The 17,646-nt window shown below is 41.0% G+C and overlaps 1 protein-coding gene and 1 pseudogene across 2 annotated transcripts; one reads left to right on the top strand and one right to left on the bottom strand.

Annotated features, from left to right (window-relative positions):
- Nucleotides 1-2,021: 2,021 nt before the first annotated feature.
- On the top strand, nt 2,022-10,910 carry LOC120812466 (BCL2/adenovirus E1B 19 kDa protein-interacting protein 2-like). Of its 2 annotated transcripts, XR_005710631.2 has the most exons (11): nt 2,293-3,348; nt 4,655-4,750; nt 4,872-4,939; nt 5,352-5,528; nt 6,602-6,784; nt 6,993-7,095; nt 7,179-7,310; nt 7,417-7,503; nt 7,584-7,682; nt 7,848-9,130; nt 10,307-10,910. XR_005710631.2 is itself a non-coding variant. In XM_040168454.2 (10 exons), exons 1-10 carry the CDS (start codon nt 2,981-2,983, stop codon nt 10,314-10,316), a joined length of 1,323 nt encoding a protein of 440 aa, XP_040024388.2. In that variant the 5' UTR covers nt 2,022-2,980; the 3' UTR covers nt 10,317-10,910. The 2 variants fall into 2 exon arrangements, 1 of the variants encoding a protein (XP_040024388.2); XM_040168454.2 differs by lacking the exon at nt 7,848-9,130 and having other exon boundaries at nt 2,022-3,348.
- Nucleotides 10,911-11,238: 328 nt separating this feature from the next.
- LOC144390932 (beta-1,3-galactosyl-O-glycosyl-glycoprotein beta-1,6-N-acetylglucosaminyltransferase 3-like) lies at nt 11,239-12,462 on the bottom strand (annotated as a pseudogene).
- Between the last annotated feature and the right edge of the window lie 5,184 nt (nt 12,463-17,646).

Below are 17,646 nucleotides of genomic sequence, written 5' to 3'. Positions count from 1 at the left end.
GAAATTACACTGAATGATCCGCTGCACACAGAGGAGGTATTAACCATGCAGCGTCATTATGTCTGATCTATAGTTGGCTTTTCTTTTTCAGTTTTTTTTTAACCATGAGGTAAAAGGTATTATAACGAAAGAGAAATTATTGCGCATTTGACTCCTTTTACTTTGAAAATGAGTTAAAGCTCTTCAAATTAAATACAATGACATATCTTTTACCTTCCCAAATTATCAATTGATATAACCAGGCCTGGAAGTTAAAATTTTGCCATATTCATTTTATTATACAGCTATCAATATGTCATTGCTAAATTCAGATACATTGGGAGTTATCTGGAAACGTAACGTTTTTATTTAATTGCAAATGGCAAATCGTTCCTCATTGCGTTTCCGACTCCGACTCTGGTTGAGTTTGCTCTTCAAGAGAGTTTGAGCTATGCTGGATGTTAAATCAATAAAGTCGTCCCAGAGACTGCAAAATGTATATAAGTATATGCCTCCACCTAGTGGAAAATATTACTGAATGTCACCGAGGTTGGAAAAAGTAACTGCTTTTGATGAAAAATCTGATTTTGACCCAGTTTAATAAACCAAACAATATTCTAATGGGATGATTTTGTTATTACTGACAGTATGCTGTACTGCTGCATGTTCATTCAAACTAACATTACCTAAGAGAAGAATATATATTGTTATAATAATAATAATATAATAATAATCACTTAATTCCTTCCTCCTTTAATGTTACATCTGATAATCCCTTAGCAGCTGAAAGATTCCTGAAATAGAAAAGTAGCATGTGACCTCCTATTCATGAATAACCACTATAACCCTCATTTTACCACATTGCGTTTCTATCATCAGACATCAAAGCAAAACTTTCATTCATTGCATTCACGTAAATTAATATAGGGACGCAAAGAAATTGTGACAAAATGACACCCTATGTATATGTATTAACTGTAAAGGATTTGTATTTGTTTTAATGCGTCTGTTCTTATCTTCTGCAGTTGCACTCTGATATGATAGTTAGAATGTAAAGGTGTCACTTTGTTTTTAGGCTAATAACAAAGTGACACCTCGCCCAATTCAGAGATATTGTTAAAGGGTATTTCAACTTTTCAATGAAAACGGGTTTATTACACAACATCGGTTTGAGGTGGCATATATTTCAACATACTGTAAATAAAATCTATCAACAGAAATACATACAAATTGAGCAGGGTGTTGACCGGTCAACATTTTATTTTGTATTTTGTAATAACATAATTTTTAACAATTTACAGTAAATACAAAATAGACATTATCCATATTTGTATCAAAATTTAACAGCTTTTTTACAGATAGAAAGTAAACATCTATAGACGATTTGAGGGAAATCACTGTTTCCAAAAAAGTTAAAGGAAAATTCAAGTCTGGAATGTAAAGCACATGACAGACACCTACAGTTCAAGCAATATTATGTATGTATTCGTATCTGCTTTCCCTGTATTTGTTGTGCTGGAGCTGTTAATCTCTGTAAAATACGCTGTAAAATACAACGGACACAAAAGGAAATTGTGGACCTTCTTTTGATCCTCCATTTCTCTGAGGATTACCCACAAAATACATAGACAATGATTGTATAGTTTTAGAACAGAACTTGACCACACAGGCAATAAAATGAAACATATAAACAAAAAATATATACAAGTTAGTCAACTTAACACAACATAACATACCTATAAAGTACAACGGACACAAAAGGAAATTGTGGACATAGAAGGACGACATAAAATCGATCTTAGCTAGCTAAAAAACGGACATTGTTACAGACAATAAACATATTACTAACTTAATAAAAACATGGCAACTTTAAACAAAGACAACGGACATCTAAAATAATAAAGCTAGCTACACCATGAATGAAATCAGTAAACATTTTCCACGGACATTAAAAAAAACACGTTACCTTCTTTTAATCCTCCATTTCTCTGAGGATTACCAACAATCCTTCCTTTTTACGGTCCGTTTGTGTACCACTTTGTGGCAGTAGATGGCGTAGTTCAGCCAATTTAGAAGGGTTTTCACCATCCATTCTAACTATGTTACATTTACATACGAATCTAACTCAAATTGAATAATGTAAGATGAGGAAATTAACTTAATTATTCATTTTAATTAAAAAAAATGTAAAATTAGCTTGATTTTTTTTGCACTTGATTGGTGGAGGTAGAAAGTCCAGATACGAACCGACAGTAAACACAACAGCAGCACGCTCACCGTCGCTAGGTTAGTTCCGGTCGGCTAGCATTAGCTCGCCGCCGCTAGGTTAGCTCCGGTTAGCTAGCATTTTCTCACGCTAGCGCTGCCACAAAGCACAACGGAAGTTGTCGCTGGACCCAGCTAGTGAGAACAGCGGATACCGTCGTTATGCTTCACATACATCCATGTATCGTTCGTCCTTGTCTCGTGTCGTAGTCGACAACCGGCTCGATTGTATAAAGTAACTTTCAGTGTTAAGTGGACAACGTTAGCTTGTCTGTCGCTGTGGCTAAATCAGTCAGCTAACTAACTGTAGCATAAAACTTACGCTAGCGTGGCTAACGTAACGTCCGCAGGAGAAGCCCCTGACTTGAAGGAAGGAAGGAAGCAAGGGAGGAAATTCATAAGCAGGATCACTGTGCGCTGTTGCTCATGCAGAGCTAGCAAATATTTTGTGTCTCCCGAGTCCCCGCAACGTGACGCATTTAGAAGAAGGTGACTATCCGTGCACCCTGTGTGACATTTAACACTATTTGCTGTATGCGGATGCTGTTGGCGTTACTTATGTTGACTGTCAACAACAACAATAACACGCCTCCTGGTCAGCGGTACACTGCGACCGAGGGCTTAGCACGCTAGCTAACAGCTTTCTAAGAAGTTGTGTATCTTGACTTATTCAACGTTGAGTCAAGCAACAAGCCGGCGTTTTAACGTGTCATCGTCGGACGCTGAGGCGACCACCATGGCATCGGATGTGCTCGAGAGCGAAGCGGTGCTGAAGGGTGTCAGCGGCGTGGATTTGAACAAAAGGAGCCCAGATCCAGTCACACCCGGGGGGACTGACGGGGGGCCGGGTACCGGACGGACGTCTAGTCGCTCGTCTTCTGGGGTGTCAGGAGAAGGCGATGTCGGGAAGTCGGACGAATTGGGGAATAGCGCCGCTTCCGCGGTTGAAAATGGCGAAGAGGCTCTAAGCGAAACCAGAGGTGCGCCACAGGAAAGGACGAGTCCGGACAACGAGCAGCAGCAGCAGCAGCGGCGGCGGGGAGCAAGGAGCTCTTCCCCGGTCAGCCTCCCCCAGCCACGATCACCTCCCGGGCCCATCGGAAGGTCTGTACCCGTTACTGTTTGATGTTTGTCCACATGGCCGAATTTGTTTCACGCTCCCCGAATGAAGCTCTTCGGTAATAGTCAGAACATAGAGCTGTTGTACCCACAAAAACAACAGGAGAAGTTCTGGTAAAGCAACGTCAACACTTCTCTGGCAAAATGTAAACAAAAGTCTGGAGCTATAAGCTCCGGGAATGGTTATTTCTAACATTATGTTTTGCTGGTTATTCTCTGCGGCCTTTTTTAGGTGATAGTAAACAATGTCTGTGGTGACATAAAATAAAACACCTCTTGGTTCAAACCTAAAATTCGGATGTGCTGCTTAAATCAACCCCCACTGGATGCTGAGAGTAGTTTTAAAACTTTCATTCAACTTTTTTTTCTAATGTAATGTGGGGATTTGCACGCATGCGTGAGCAAACAGCTAAACTTTCTGAAATGTAGTGCCAAATGCCCAGCATGTTTTTGCGTCTGGGAGCTCAAATGTAGTTTTGTATGTTATTAGTGTATCAAAGAGAGCTCAGTAGAGCAGAGATACAGATACCACGATCTTATTAGTAAGCGGCCTTATGGTTTGTAAACTAAGCCCTCAACATAGGCTTGTAAGCTTTTTAGAAAGCCAGCGATCTGATTATTCGGCCACTGGCAGGTTGCAAACTGGAACTTTCAGGGCCTGCGGAACGACTCTGCAGGACCGCAAACTATATTGATCAGCACGGCATCGCAAAGCCCCCGTCTATAAAGAACCAGAGTGTCGGGTTCATAGGACAATAGGCAGCAAGCATATCCCGCCTCCGCTTGAAGGCTGAGGTGTCCATCCTAAAAGGCTGTATTGGTTTCGGCTGATAACACATGGCACGCAATCTCCTGCTACAAGAGTTCCAGTGTTTGTTACGTTTTCTCAACGTTCTCTTTGCTATTCAGGACATGGATATCCCCACCCTCCGTTGTTTGTTTGTAGAGTTAAACAAAACAAAAAAAACCGTGGTTTTCTGCATCTGTGTTCAAGTGTATTCATTTTATTCTAATGTTTAATCAGTCACCATTAACATACACTCACTTAGTTTTTGTTTTCGAAAAACAAAAAGCCATTGACTTCGGTTTTGATGTTTACCCATAATCCTTTGAGGACTGTACAAATCACAAGCAGCTGGCATTGGACAACTAGTTATGTGGTTGGGTTCGTCCCAGATGATCTGTGCTTCCTCTGCCCTTGATCATAATATGTTTGTAATACAAGAAGGCCTTTTCACAATTAGAAACCACTAAACAAGATGGCATAACCATTTTGAATTCCCATTTACAGCCTAGAGCGTCAAGAGTCAGTCGCCACGTCAGAAGCTCGCCTAAGACTGGAGGGAGTTGAACTAAAGGAAGAGTGGCAAGATGAGGACTTTCCACGGTACTATCAATCACTCGTAATGTTGTAAATCCCGTATAAGTCATGGTTCTATTATGTTGTCCATTGAAAGTCACAAGGAATATCATCTTTCTGAAGGCATGATCCCCTGCTGTTTTTTTAGGCCTCTACCCGAGGAAGAGGAGCTTGAACATGAACTTTTTGCAGGAGCTTCTGAAGAAATAGACCCTGGTAATGAAAACAGGACATTGAAAAGATACCTACTTTACAATATTGAATAACACGTCTTTTCAAGTCTCAGTCACAACCCGCATGCCCGTGTGTTGAGAAAGTCACCGAAATCCTGCTGCAGCTTTCTTTTTCAGCAAAAATGATTATGGGGGACTTTTATCTTTCTAAATATTCTTTTAGCGAATCCTCTCAGACAGTGTTTTCCCCAGAGTAAAGTAACACAAGGAGGGGATTTGGTACCGATGCAACTAACACTGATACCAGATACCAGAAGATACCACTTGGTTTTTCAGACTGAATCATAGCCTCATCGTAACTCTGTGGGATCTACAGAATTGTATTATAATAAACCTGACAAATCGGGGGCCGCCCCAAAACAGTATAACCACCGACCATTTTCCATCTACCCCAGGCTATGCAAAGGGACACGGCAAGAACGTGAAGAAGAAGCTCGCAGCCCCCATTATCAGTCTCACACTCGACCACAGCGAAGGTTCTCTTCTCTCTGACGAGCTGGATGAAAGTACAGAGCTGGACCTCGATGACATTGACACACCATCGGACAATAGCAATGAGTTTGAGTGGGAAGGTAAGCACTTTATAGCACGCGATGATGTTTCGGTACTGATGCAAGAACACTCCAGCGATGTGTAATTTAGCCATGTGAACATTCTCCTTCTCAGGATCTACCTGTATCTGCTGTCCTTGATTGTGCAGGTTTGAATGGGAAGCGGATTGCCTAGAGCGCAGTTAATGTGCTTTGTTGTTTCTGTGTTTCCACACTGCCATCCTCTTTTTCACATGGAAGAGTTGTTTCCGTTCTCAGCCTGGAAACAGGCTGCAGGCCAGCAACCGGTTTCTCTCTCTTCCTCGTGGTAAGGTCTCCTGGACATCCCCCATTTTGTTCTGCCAACCATACGTCAATCTACTCCTATTGTCCAGATTATATTCTGTCTTGAGTTGTTTGAACAAATCATGGGGAGATTTTCACTTTCAGTTTAATGCACTTTAAACTATTCATTATGCATGTTATTTTTTTCCTTCTTTGACATTTTCTTGCGTTTTGAGGAAATAATCAATTCTGCAATGTCAACATTTGGTAACATGGCCAGTTTGATTACTAGTGTTTCAGTGTCTCATATTTTACAAGATGACACAATCTCAGGAAGTTATAATAAAGCATAAAACATGTGCGCCCAGTGAATTTAGCCTTCATCTCATTCTACTTGGCATGCCCTGATATGTGATCATTTGTGCAGGTCATGCTGCTGCCTATACACCCTACATAAGATTAACAGAAGTGCTCTCAGCAGTGTTTGCTTGACTTTATTTCTCATGCGGGGAACATTAGCAGGGTTTCACCACAGGAAACTGTATCAGGTAGCTGTAAATTCGTACCTGAAGTGAATCGGACTCATTGTTGGTGTTGATTCAAAGAGAAAGCATGCCACGCAGATACTAAAGTTAAAAATATAAAAAACAGCAATGTGCATATTCATTGATTCAAATGCATGCTTTTTGAAAGTTCAATTTTTAAATTAGCAATTCATTTGATGAAGGATTTGATCACAGTGGATCTGATTTGATCACATTAGACATCCATCATATCCAGGCGGTGTAGCGTCCCAGCTGTGCGTTCAAAATGCTTCCTCCTCCTTTTAGATGATCTCCCTAAGCCGAAAGCCACAGAGCTGCTTCAGAAGGGCGTGGCGTCGGTGCAGGAGTACTCCGCCTCGGAGGAGAGGGAGGAGGGCCGGCGCTGGAGGGTGTTTCGCATCGGGGACCAGGAACACCGCGTGGACATGAAGGCCATCGAGCCTTACAAGAGGGTCATCAGCCACGGAGGTCGGTCGCATTACGTTTACATTATCGTTTAAAAATAGGCAAAAACATATATGCAATAACTTAAAGTATGTTGCCGTTCTTTGAGGAACAAGCTGTGTTACATTTGTGTTTTGTTTGTGTTGTGTTCATTCAAAAATTCAAAGGAAGAAAAGAAATACTGTTTGGATCGTGGAACGTCAATTTTTCATGTTTTGACTCTTCACTTTAGGTTACTACGGAGACGGTCTGAATGCTATAATTGTGTTCGCTGTGTGCTTCATGCCTGAAAGCAATAAACCAAATTACAAATACATCATGAACAACTTATTCAAGTAAGTGTTTATTTGGTGTCCTCTATTGTTTTCGAGACAACATTTTAGGACCAGTGCTAATAAAAGTTTCCCGTGTCCTGCAGGTATGTCATTGGCACGCTGGAGCTTTTGGTCGCTGAGAACTATATGATTGTGTATTTGAATGGGGCAACCTCTCGGAAAAAGATGCCAACAGTTGGCTGGCTCCGAAAATGTTATCAGCAGATTGACAGGAGGTGGGTCCTTTTTTTCTTTTTAGTCAATATGCAGAACTCAAGAACAGCAGTGTCATCATCATATGTAATGAAGTTGTTGACGGCTTCCTTCGCTCTTTCTGTACAGGTTGCGGAAGAACTTAAAGTCTTTGATAATCGTCCATCCTTCTTGGTTTATTCGCACGCTGCTGGCACTCACAAAGCCTTTCATAAGGTAACTAATGTTTAAGGCTCATTTTAAGGAAATGAAGATCTTCTCCGGTTAAAATTCCACTTTCTTCCTTCTTTTCACAGTTCTAAATTTTGTCAGAAAATCCAGTTTGTGTTCAGCTTGACAGACCTTGGAGAACTGGTTCCGATGGAGTATGTTTCCATACCAGATTGCATCAAACAGTAAGTACGCTCCACTCAAACGTATCAGCAATATTTAAGACAACGGTTAAAATTAGTATTAAGCTAATAAATCCAAAGCTATATCAGAAGAAGTTTTTAATACCTGAGTGATGAAAAGGTGTTCATGTAGTAACTCCTGTGTTGTATTTTTACATATTCGATCAGACTGGTTCTTGGTTGAAGGTAGGAGCAAAACTGTTTTTGTTTCCATCTGAAATTCCGGATTTGACTGCTGTGCAGTGGAACAATACATGGCTGCTCTCCAGAATTAGTAAATGAATGAATCTGCTGAGATCCCCTTCCAGCTCTTCCTCTTCCTACAGGCTTCATCTCAACTTTCTCCAAACATAATGAATCGATTTTGAAACAAATGTAGACCCTTTGGCGCGCCTCTCTGTTTTTCCTGTATTTGGTTCTCAACATCTGGCAGTGTTGTGCATACGCAGCGTCAGCTCTGACTCGTCTGTTAAGTATTGGTTACGTTTCATCTGTAAGTGTTGTTTCACCAACAGTCGGCTTCTCCTGTGAGGCTGTGTGTCAATGGCTATGAGTCTGACTCGCCTCAAATTTAGTACCATTCAGCTTCGCGTTCGAAGCCCCAATATTACCGGACAGGACTTAATCATTTCCACAAATCATGGGCACTTTCTGCCCATGAACGTAGAGATCCATATGCAACAAAAAAGCATGTGTGAAATGCTCATTTAGAGAGTGTTACAGCATTTCAACAACTGTTAACCTGTACGGATATGCTTAACTATAGCGCACATGCTGAGAAATTGCTCGTGCTGTATTTATGCTGGATGTGGCTTAACCCGCCGGTCTTCTGTCCATGAGGGATTCAGGGAAGTCAGAAATGCGAATCGAATCGAATCTTATCAAATGTTTTTTGCTCTTTTGGATGTCTGGTTGCTTTTGGCTGTGTAATTCTCCTCTCCTTCCCTGCCCCCTCTTAAGGTTTGACAACAAAAAAAATAGTAAAAGCCGTAAAAGATATATGCACTTGCACCCAGGATCCAACTCGACATTCCTTCACAAAACTAACAACGAAATGATCCGTTCGCTCTCAGAAACGCACCAATGCACCAAGGTGCAAGTTGTGTCCCAGGATAAATTGCTCTTCCCTTCCGGCCAAACCCAACAACTAGCTTGCCCAACATCCCACATCTCTCTCACAGTAGATTTCCCTTAGAAGCAGACTGACGAGCTGTTTGATTGGTTTCCCCAAAAATAGATGGCCTGGTGATTTGTTTAACCAACTACATATTTTTTCTCAGCCCATTATGTGATGTTCATTTTTAAAGTCATTTCTTGTTAAATGTATTGCCTCCAAATAACATCAGCTATCATTATGCACTTTGAAGCCCATCCTTCAACACAAGGCACTTGTTTCCACTGGGATGCTGAATAATTGATTTATGTCAATAAAGTCAGGATTGTTTTTAAAGGTAAATGATTTCCTTTCTTCTCTCTGATATTAAAGTCGGGGCATTGTGTAGCAGTAACTTGCATGTGTCTTTCATAAACACAGGCTTTGTGGGTGATGTTGGGTAAGTTTGTTTGCGTTTGTACGACAGATTGGGGGCGGGACTACGAGGGAGCAGCTGGTCTTAGTCACTGTGGCTTCGTGGTTGCACCGCTGTCATGCCCTCACAAAGCTCCCCTCAGTAGCTCACCCTCACCAAACACTTGCCCCGGTTCACTCTCACAGCTCTACGCATGACTCACTGCACACCCACTCCCTGCTGATGTTTTAATTACTGCCCCAATCCTTTTGTCAACCTTGCTCAAGCACACAGAACCGTTCTGCTCGGTACGGATAGGTAGCGTGAGGATTATTCGTTTGCAGAGATATTGTGTCATATTAAAACAACACGTATTAACTGAATCACTGTCTGGTTGTGTAATGCGTTGCACGGTGGTTCTTCTTAAGTTAAGAACCGGTGCACTAAAGCCTCACACATTGCCATGGAGCTGTCTCAGGCTGTAATGACCAACCTTGCACAACGGTTGCACTTGTATAGAATGAACGGTTTGTTCACATATCAGTGTAATACATTTATTTATACATTTTGTTATTGTACCACTATTTGCAGAGTGAGCAGTCTGTGCCCTAACAGGGATTTATAGCATACATTATTGCATTGGTCAACAGAAGTGAGAACCTCCAAGCATTTAAATTTCATTCAGTAGAAAAGGCATGGACAAAACGAGGCATTCATGTGTTTGCTGAAAGCACAAGTCTGGGGTCGTCGTGGCGCAGGGGTTAGAGAAGGTGTGCTGGGAAGCACAAGGTTGGTGGTTCGAGTCCAGGCTGCCCCATATTCCATGTCGAAGTGTCCCTGAGCAAGACACCTAACCCCTAATTGCTCCCCAGGTAAAAATGTGAAAAAGCCATGAGTTTAAAGTGTAATGTAAGTCGCTTTGGATAAAAGCATCTGCTAAATGACCTGTAATGTAATGGTAAGTCTAGAAAGTAGTTCCCTTTTTAACGGTACAAGTGCAACGGCTACATTTCACGGTGTGATTCTATGTACTGTGGGTTTGTGGGCAGTGTCCGCTATAATAGAAGACATGCGACCCCTGGCACACAGAGGTCTGATGACTGTTGAATTTGTCTGCAGAATTGACTAGAGCATGCACGGCAAAGTGGAGATCGCAGCTGCCGCTGTTCCAGAGTGACCGTCAGCATCAGGCCGCGATCAAGGAGAACGCTTCGGACCGCCGCGACTCTACATCATCATACATCAAGTGCCTTTTTTGAAACTATGCTGCCCGTCACACTGTGGAACTTTTTACAGATCGATCTGTAGCATTTTTCCCACATGCTGTCTGGAACATTTTTAATCTATATTTTTATTTTATATTTACTGCCGAAATATGTCATACTTATCTTCTGGGTGTTACTGGTGTATCTGCACATTATTTAAGGCGGTTGCTGCATGTTCTGCTTTATTACATTTAAATATGTATTTATATTCAAAGGGTGTCAATGGAGAGAAATTAATATATTTTTATGGTTGCTCTGATTTGTATAATACATTGTAGGTGTCTGACTCGTTCACTATCATTTCATAGAACACGTTTTCATAGCACCTTTTTTCAATGTTCACTTCTGATGTTCTCAATCAAAATTTTGCATGGGGAAATTTTTCCCCTCAGCAAAAATCTGAAGCAAAGATGTAGGTCTTAATTTAACATTTTCTTCAAGTAAACCCATTAATCCACCTCATTGTTTTGTATCTTTTCATTCCATTTATGCCGGGGTAACAACAGAGGTATCATTTGTGTGGTGACCAAACACAGATTCCATTAAAACCATTTTTATAAGAAATTCTGAGCAAGACATTTTCTAGATGATAGCTTTACAGTATTTATATATTACATAAAAATATATACAAAATGTTTTCATATCCATGTTTACAGTCGGTCCTGGCCTGAAGCCTTCAAACACAGAACTGACTCAATACATCTAATAGCAATATCATCAACATCAGGATCAAACTTATTTGCAAAGAGTTGATATTGTCTCAGGAGCCAGGGCAGGTCACCAGCTCCGTGCACACAGACACCTCGTCTGTGTGCACCCATGCAGGGGGGTTACGGGGCTCCTTTTTCACATCTCCTTCTAGACTGCTCCACTTTACCGCTCGAGCGAGGGCTTGCATGTCTGACACATTGTACTTGATGTTGGCGGGCACTGATCAGGGCACGGAGGGCATTCGCTGCAGAGTGGCCCACAAGTGCTCATCAGGGCTGTATGTGTCCCTCTCCCACTACAGAAGTTGCTAAACCTCTCTGTCCCGCAGCACATGTTCCACAAAGGCTCTGCTGACTACAAAGTAAGCGCTTCCTTTGAACATCGGGCTGCCGATGGGTGGGGGACTATTCTTCACATCGGTCTTGACCACAGTCACGTTGTAATGATCCAGCCAACGGACTTTCTTGTAGTCGCCGGTCACCTCCGACTCCATGCTGTTCCTCCCGTTGAGGGCCTTCAGCGTCTGAACCATTTCTGCGTTGCTTTTGATGGGGAAGTCGGTCCCACAGGTGTTCAGCAAGTATTTCTACTGGATCTGTGAGTTCAGAAGTCCTTCATGCAGTTCAAATCTGCCTGCACTCTGGACCACGAGGCAAAGACGACGCTTTCTAATCTACTGGCTACACGTTAGGAAAGCAGGAAATAATTGCCTCCACAGCTTTTTGGAATCCTTTAGAGGATTTCTGGTCCACATGCACACAGTAGATGTTCTGAGGAGTGTAAACAGCTCGTAGGAGTCGCTCAAACATCACAATCTTCTCATGGATCACCATGGAGTAGGCGATGGTAAAATTATCTTCCTCCTCACTGAGCGGTGCTGTAATGAAACCTCTCTTTTCAATGTAGGATGGACAGTCCTTTGTCACATTAAGGTAGAAGTCCTCAGATAATATACTTATTTTCCCGGACGCCACAAGGACTTCTAGTTCTTCTCTCCTGCCTTCTGTGTCTCCACTGATTATAGCCAAGCAGCCAGGCAGGTCTACAGAGAACTCCTGTGGTAGTTGGAGATCAGGCGATGACTGCCTGTTTAAGGCAGTTTCCCAAAGGACAAAAGAAAGTAACATACCGATGACAATTAGTGAGGAGGTCCTCAATAACCTCGCAAACGCCATGTCCTTGAGATAACCACGCGGTACCTTCGTCTTCAGAGTGGGTTAGAGTGTGAGGTTAGTTGTCATGAACACAAGCGCATACCGCCCTCTCACTAGGCGTGTCAAGCTAAGACGGGGAAGGAACTTGTTGAGTAGAATCCTTTACTAATTTACTCAATCATTTACTCAATATGGTGACTTTTTGCATATTGTTAGGGTTAGGGGGTTAAGGTAGTAATACTGATAAAGGTGGAACATTACTGCACCTTGGGAAAAAATGTAAAAAGCCATGGGTTAAAAATGCAATGTAAGTCCTTTTGGATAAAAGCGCCAGCTAAATGACCTGCAATGCAATGTGTTTATATATGTCTATCTTTATATTCGTTATAAAGATAGACATATCTTTATAAAGAATTATTATTTCCATTAATGTAACAAAAACAAAAATACCTGTAAATTGACTCACGGCCTGGCCATTGCTTACCAGTTATTGCATTGTGGATCCACCACTGAGTTCTCTCTTACAGACACCACCTCATTAGACAGCCACGCCTCAGAGGAGTCAGGTATCTGCAAAACTAAGAGTCATCAGAAGGGCAATCCCCTGCAGGCAATTGCTAACCTTCTTGTATCTTATCTGTTTGTTTTTGCTTGTATATTTTAATCTTTATTTTATCAAAAATATAATCTAAAACATAATGTGTTTCATATGTGGCAATAAATGGCTTCTGATTCTGATTTTGCATGAGGTGGCCCCAGGATGGTCTCTCTCTGCTTGTTCATTGTTGGTGTGCTTAGGCGCATTTGTAAAACTCCTCCCACTTCGGTTAACGTCAGGCAGCTTGTGTGGGAAAAACATTGAGCAGAAATGTTCTCTGCGGTGTTTTCTCCCATGTTTTCATTTGGTTTAACAAATGGTTTAAGCTTGGTAATATGAGTCCCATCATCTAATAGTTCAAAAGTTAGAGCCCTCGCTTAGTTTGTGACTTAAGCATACTGGAGCTACATTGTATCATCAGTCATATTGGCTGTGGATAATAAGAGCAATGACATTTCACATTCTTCCTAAAAGTATAAATCAGATATGTTGTTACTTTGTTGACACTACGTACTGTTAAAGAGAAAACCCTCGGTCTATTTTCTTCCTTGAGAACAATAATCCTTCTCTTTCTCGTAATTTAAACCTTGGGGTTTGCTTGAGTTACTCCAAAAGAAGAGGAATAACCTTCGGGCTGCCCTATTGGCCCCCCACTGATTTCCCCTGCCCTCGTACAGCAACATTTGCCCACCAATCAGTGTCACGTCACGTTATTAAACCCTTTGTTGTTTCAACAAAGATTTGTTTAGTATTCTTACCATTGTTTTAAAGAATCCCTGTGCATATATTATCTCTCTGTAGAAACATTTCACTGCGCTGTCTCCAATTCGTATTCTCTTACACAGTATGAGGAGTTACTTCATAAATTTCCTTTAGCTCTTGTGTAACTGATGTGACCCCTTTTTTAGGTCTATGATCCCTAATTGCACCGTCAGATATTCTGTGTGCTGGTGTTTCTTTGTAGTCTCACCCTAATGGTGTTCATCAATTAATAAACCCATGTATTTAATTATTTTCTTAATTCATTCATTCTGAGGTTAAGATTTGTGTGTTTCCGGAATCACACAAAAATATTACCTTACATCCTCTACCATTAAGATGAATTGATTTTTCTCTTATCTCGTATTTATTTCTCCCCACAGCCCCCCAGTCCACGGGCCCTTGCGTCTTTGTCTCAGGAATACACATAAGAACAAAGCTGTTTTAGATACTAGAAGATCATTATCATGGTATTTAGTATTTTATTTCTCTTTTTCTTGTCTTTGCTCCCCATCACTGTTCCTGCTGGTATAAACACATTAGTTTTGAGATTTGAGTTCAGAGACTCCCAGGACTAATGTACTGGTATTTGTTGCTTACAAGTCACTCTGTCCAATCTGGTGGGAGCTGGCCTCTAGCTCAAAGCTGAAGTTTTGGCCTATAGCTTTGTTCAATGCAGACACAATGTCTGGGCTCGGGCTCTGGGGGACCAGGACTGTGGTTTGTGATGGGGACTGAGGGGGTATAGGAGGACGTGACGGGTAGATGAAAGCTGGAGAGAGGGAATAGGCTTTGTCTCCCGCATGTCTTAAAAATGAAATCAGGAGGATTATTTCACATTATATAACATATCTTGTTATTGAGTGTGGCCAGCGAAGCTGAGCCAAACTCCTTGTAATGTCACATACTCATTATTGAGTGTGGCCAGGGAAGCTGAGCCAAACTCCTTGTAATCTCACATACTTATTGTTGGAATGCATTAAGCATTCCAAGTATTGTTCATTGAATCTTTATTGTTGGAATGCATTAAGCATGCATTAAGCATTCCAAGTATTGTTCTTCGAATCTTTATTCCAACATCTTTTTGTTGGAATGCATTAACGATGCATTCCAAGTATTGTTCTTCGAATCTTTATTGTTGGAATGCATTAACGATGCATTCCAAGTATTGTTCTTCGAATCTTTATTTCCGACTTATTATTAGTTGGAATGCTTTAAGCATTCCAAGTATTGTTCTTCGAATCTTTATTCAACTTATTGTTGGAATGCATTGAGATGCATTCCAAGTATTGTTCTTCGAATCTTTATTCCGACTTATTATTATGATTCTTCTATTTCTTCCGCGCCGCCTTTCAACTCCTTCACACTTTCAGCTATTAAAACCATTCAAATATTAAATTATTCAGCTCCTTCAGGAGAGGGGTGCTATGACTTTTCAGCTTTTTAGCTCTTAAGCTTGAATTTATATAAATCTATAATCATTAATATTTTAACATGGTTTTCCAATGGAGATCGTTTTTCAAATCCTCTTAAACTTCTTCAACTTTCAGATTCTTCAGCTTCGCCAATCTTTCAGCTACAGACACCATTTAAACTTTCAAATGTTGACATAGGTCTCAACTATTTTATGAAAAAAACTGCTTGTGGATATCTTTTGTACTTTTTTCATAATCACTGATTATGTTTCACTAGTTCTTAGCTCCGTTTCTGACTTTTACATGAGTGTGTATTGCGTCTGCTAGAGGGGGACCTCGAGGGCTAGAGTGTGGGGCATCGCAGGAATCTGGTTAAAAAAATATGGAACTTCTGTCCTTGCAGCCAAAGTATACACTCTAGAGGCTTCATTTCTTCAGATTAATGAGGGCATGGTTGTGCTGATTGGATTAATGCGTTCATGGAATCCCAGAGTTCTTTAGTTTTGGCGCAAGGAGTGTTAGAGTGACACAACCTCTGCCAAAAGCCCCATAGGCTCCAATACAAATCTGCCGACATATTTCTCACAAAAATCCACAAGGTACACGTTTTGTCAACGGCCATAGGAGCCGTATTTATTACCGGACAGACATAAAACACACATCCACGCGTTCGGTAGAGTCTTGGGTCTCATAAAAACGCCGTATTTTTTAGATAGCTGTTATAGTTTTGCGCTGAATGTCATTTGTTTGAGGTGTGGATTCTGTGTAACTTGCTGCCATGTCTCTGCCTTTTGCAGCAGCTCGTTAATGAGCACAGGTGCGCCGTTGTCGTGGTTACTCGCTCACACGCTGCAGGATCTCTGTCTGTGACTCACAGCTGCTCCTATGACCTGATTAGTGGAGTCACATGACGCAGCTATGCTTTCTGTCAACAGACCAATATGATAAAGACACTCGCCCCCCCTCCCCCCTCCACCCTGACCTCTTCTCACTGTAAATCACTCTCAGTCAGTCAGTCTGTCTAATTCTCCTCCCCTCTCCCTCTCTATCTCTTCCTCACCACCATTCCCTTCCTCACCCTCTCACCCTCCCTCCCTCTATCGACACCCCCCCACCCCACCCAATCCAATAGGTGCGCCGTTGCCGTGGTTACTCGTAAACACGCTGCAGGATCTGTCTGTGACTCACAGCTGCTCCTATGACCTGATTAGTGGAGTCACATGACGCAGCTATGCTTTCTGTCAACAGACCAATATGATAAAGACACTCGCCCCCCCTCCCCCTCCACCCTGACCTCTTCTCACTGTTAATCACTCAGTCAGTCAGTATGTCTGTCCATTTCTCCTCCTCTCTCTCTCCCTCTATCTCTTCCTCACCACCCCTCCCTTCCTCACCGTCTCACCCTCCCTCCCTCTATCTACACCCCCCCACCCCACCCAATCCAATAATTTCAAAATAAAAGCCCCATGGAGGGAATTTTTACTGTAATGTTTGTGATGAGGCCTATTAATTAAAAACTTCTTAGTTTGAATAACAAACATTCTGTCTCCCACTACGAATATTACTCGTACTTCTAGTACTACAACTGATACTTCTACTACCATACTACTAGTATTTCTACTGCTATTAATACTACAACTACTACTAATGTTATTACAAATACTACTATGGCTAATAGTATTACAGCTGTTTCTACTGCTATTGATACTAAACCTACTATTACTGCTCTACTGCTAGTACTACTAATACCACAATTACAACTATTCATTTATTCATCTCAGCTTTTGTTATTTCTGTACTTTTTAAAATTCAATTAAGCTCCTGCAACTTCTTAGAAAATCTGATGGAATTCAGCTTCCCCACTTCCTGTATTTTCAGCAATTCTTTAAAATAATTTCAGTTTTTCTTATGCCTCTATTAACAGCAATGTTTTAATATTCATTTCTATATTCTTTTTTTGCAATATTTCAAATTTATTTCAGCTGTTTTCATTTCTGATTTTTCAGCAAATCTATTGAAATTCCTTTCAGCTTCTCCCATTTCTGTATTTTCAGCAATTTCAAATTCATTTCAGCTTTTCTAATATCTGTAATTTCAGATGTATTCAAATTCCCTTGTATTTTCAGCTATTTTCAAATATTCATTTCAGCTTTCAGCTTTTTGCATTCCAACGCATTTTCAGCAGGAAATGCATTTTCTAGTTGTTGGAATGCATTGAGATGCATTCCAAGTATTGTTCTTCGAATCTTTATTCCGACTTATTATTATGATTCTTCTATTTCTTCCGCGCCGCCTTTCAACTCCTTCACACTTTCAGCTATTAAAACCATTCAAATATTAAATTATTCAGCTCCTTCAGGAGAGGGGTGCTATGACTTTTCAGCTTTTTAGCTCTTAAGCTTGAATTTATATAAATCTATAATCATTAATATTTTAACATGGTTTTCCAATGGAGATCGTTTTTCAAATCCTCTTAAACTTCTTCAACTTTCAGATTCTTCAGCTTCGCCAATCTTTCAGCTACAGACACCATTTAAACTTTCAAATGTTGACATAG

The sequence above is a fragment of the Gasterosteus aculeatus genome, chromosome Y (assembly GCF_964276395.1).
Source record: "Gasterosteus aculeatus chromosome Y, fGasAcu3.hap1.1, whole genome shotgun sequence".
Classification (NCBI taxonomy): Eukaryota; Metazoa; Chordata; class Actinopteri; order Perciformes; family Gasterosteidae; genus Gasterosteus; species Gasterosteus aculeatus.
This window is presented reverse-complemented; position numbering and strand designations above follow the sequence as displayed.

Excerpts from the sequence above, each read along its gene's own strand:
- LOC120812466 (XM_040168454.2), top strand. The coding sequence starts at position 2,981 with ATGGCATCGGATGTGCTCGAGAGCGAAGCGGTGCTGAAGGGTGTCAGC. Across the intron at positions 4,751-4,871 it reads CAAGATGAGGACTTTCCACG|GCCTCTACCCGAGGAAGAGG; the intron begins GTACTATCAATC and ends CTGTTTTTTTAG. Across the intron at positions 5,529-6,601 it reads CAATGAGTTTGAGTGGGAAG|ATGATCTCCCTAAGCCGAAA; the intron begins GTAAGCACTTTA and ends TCCTCCTTTTAG.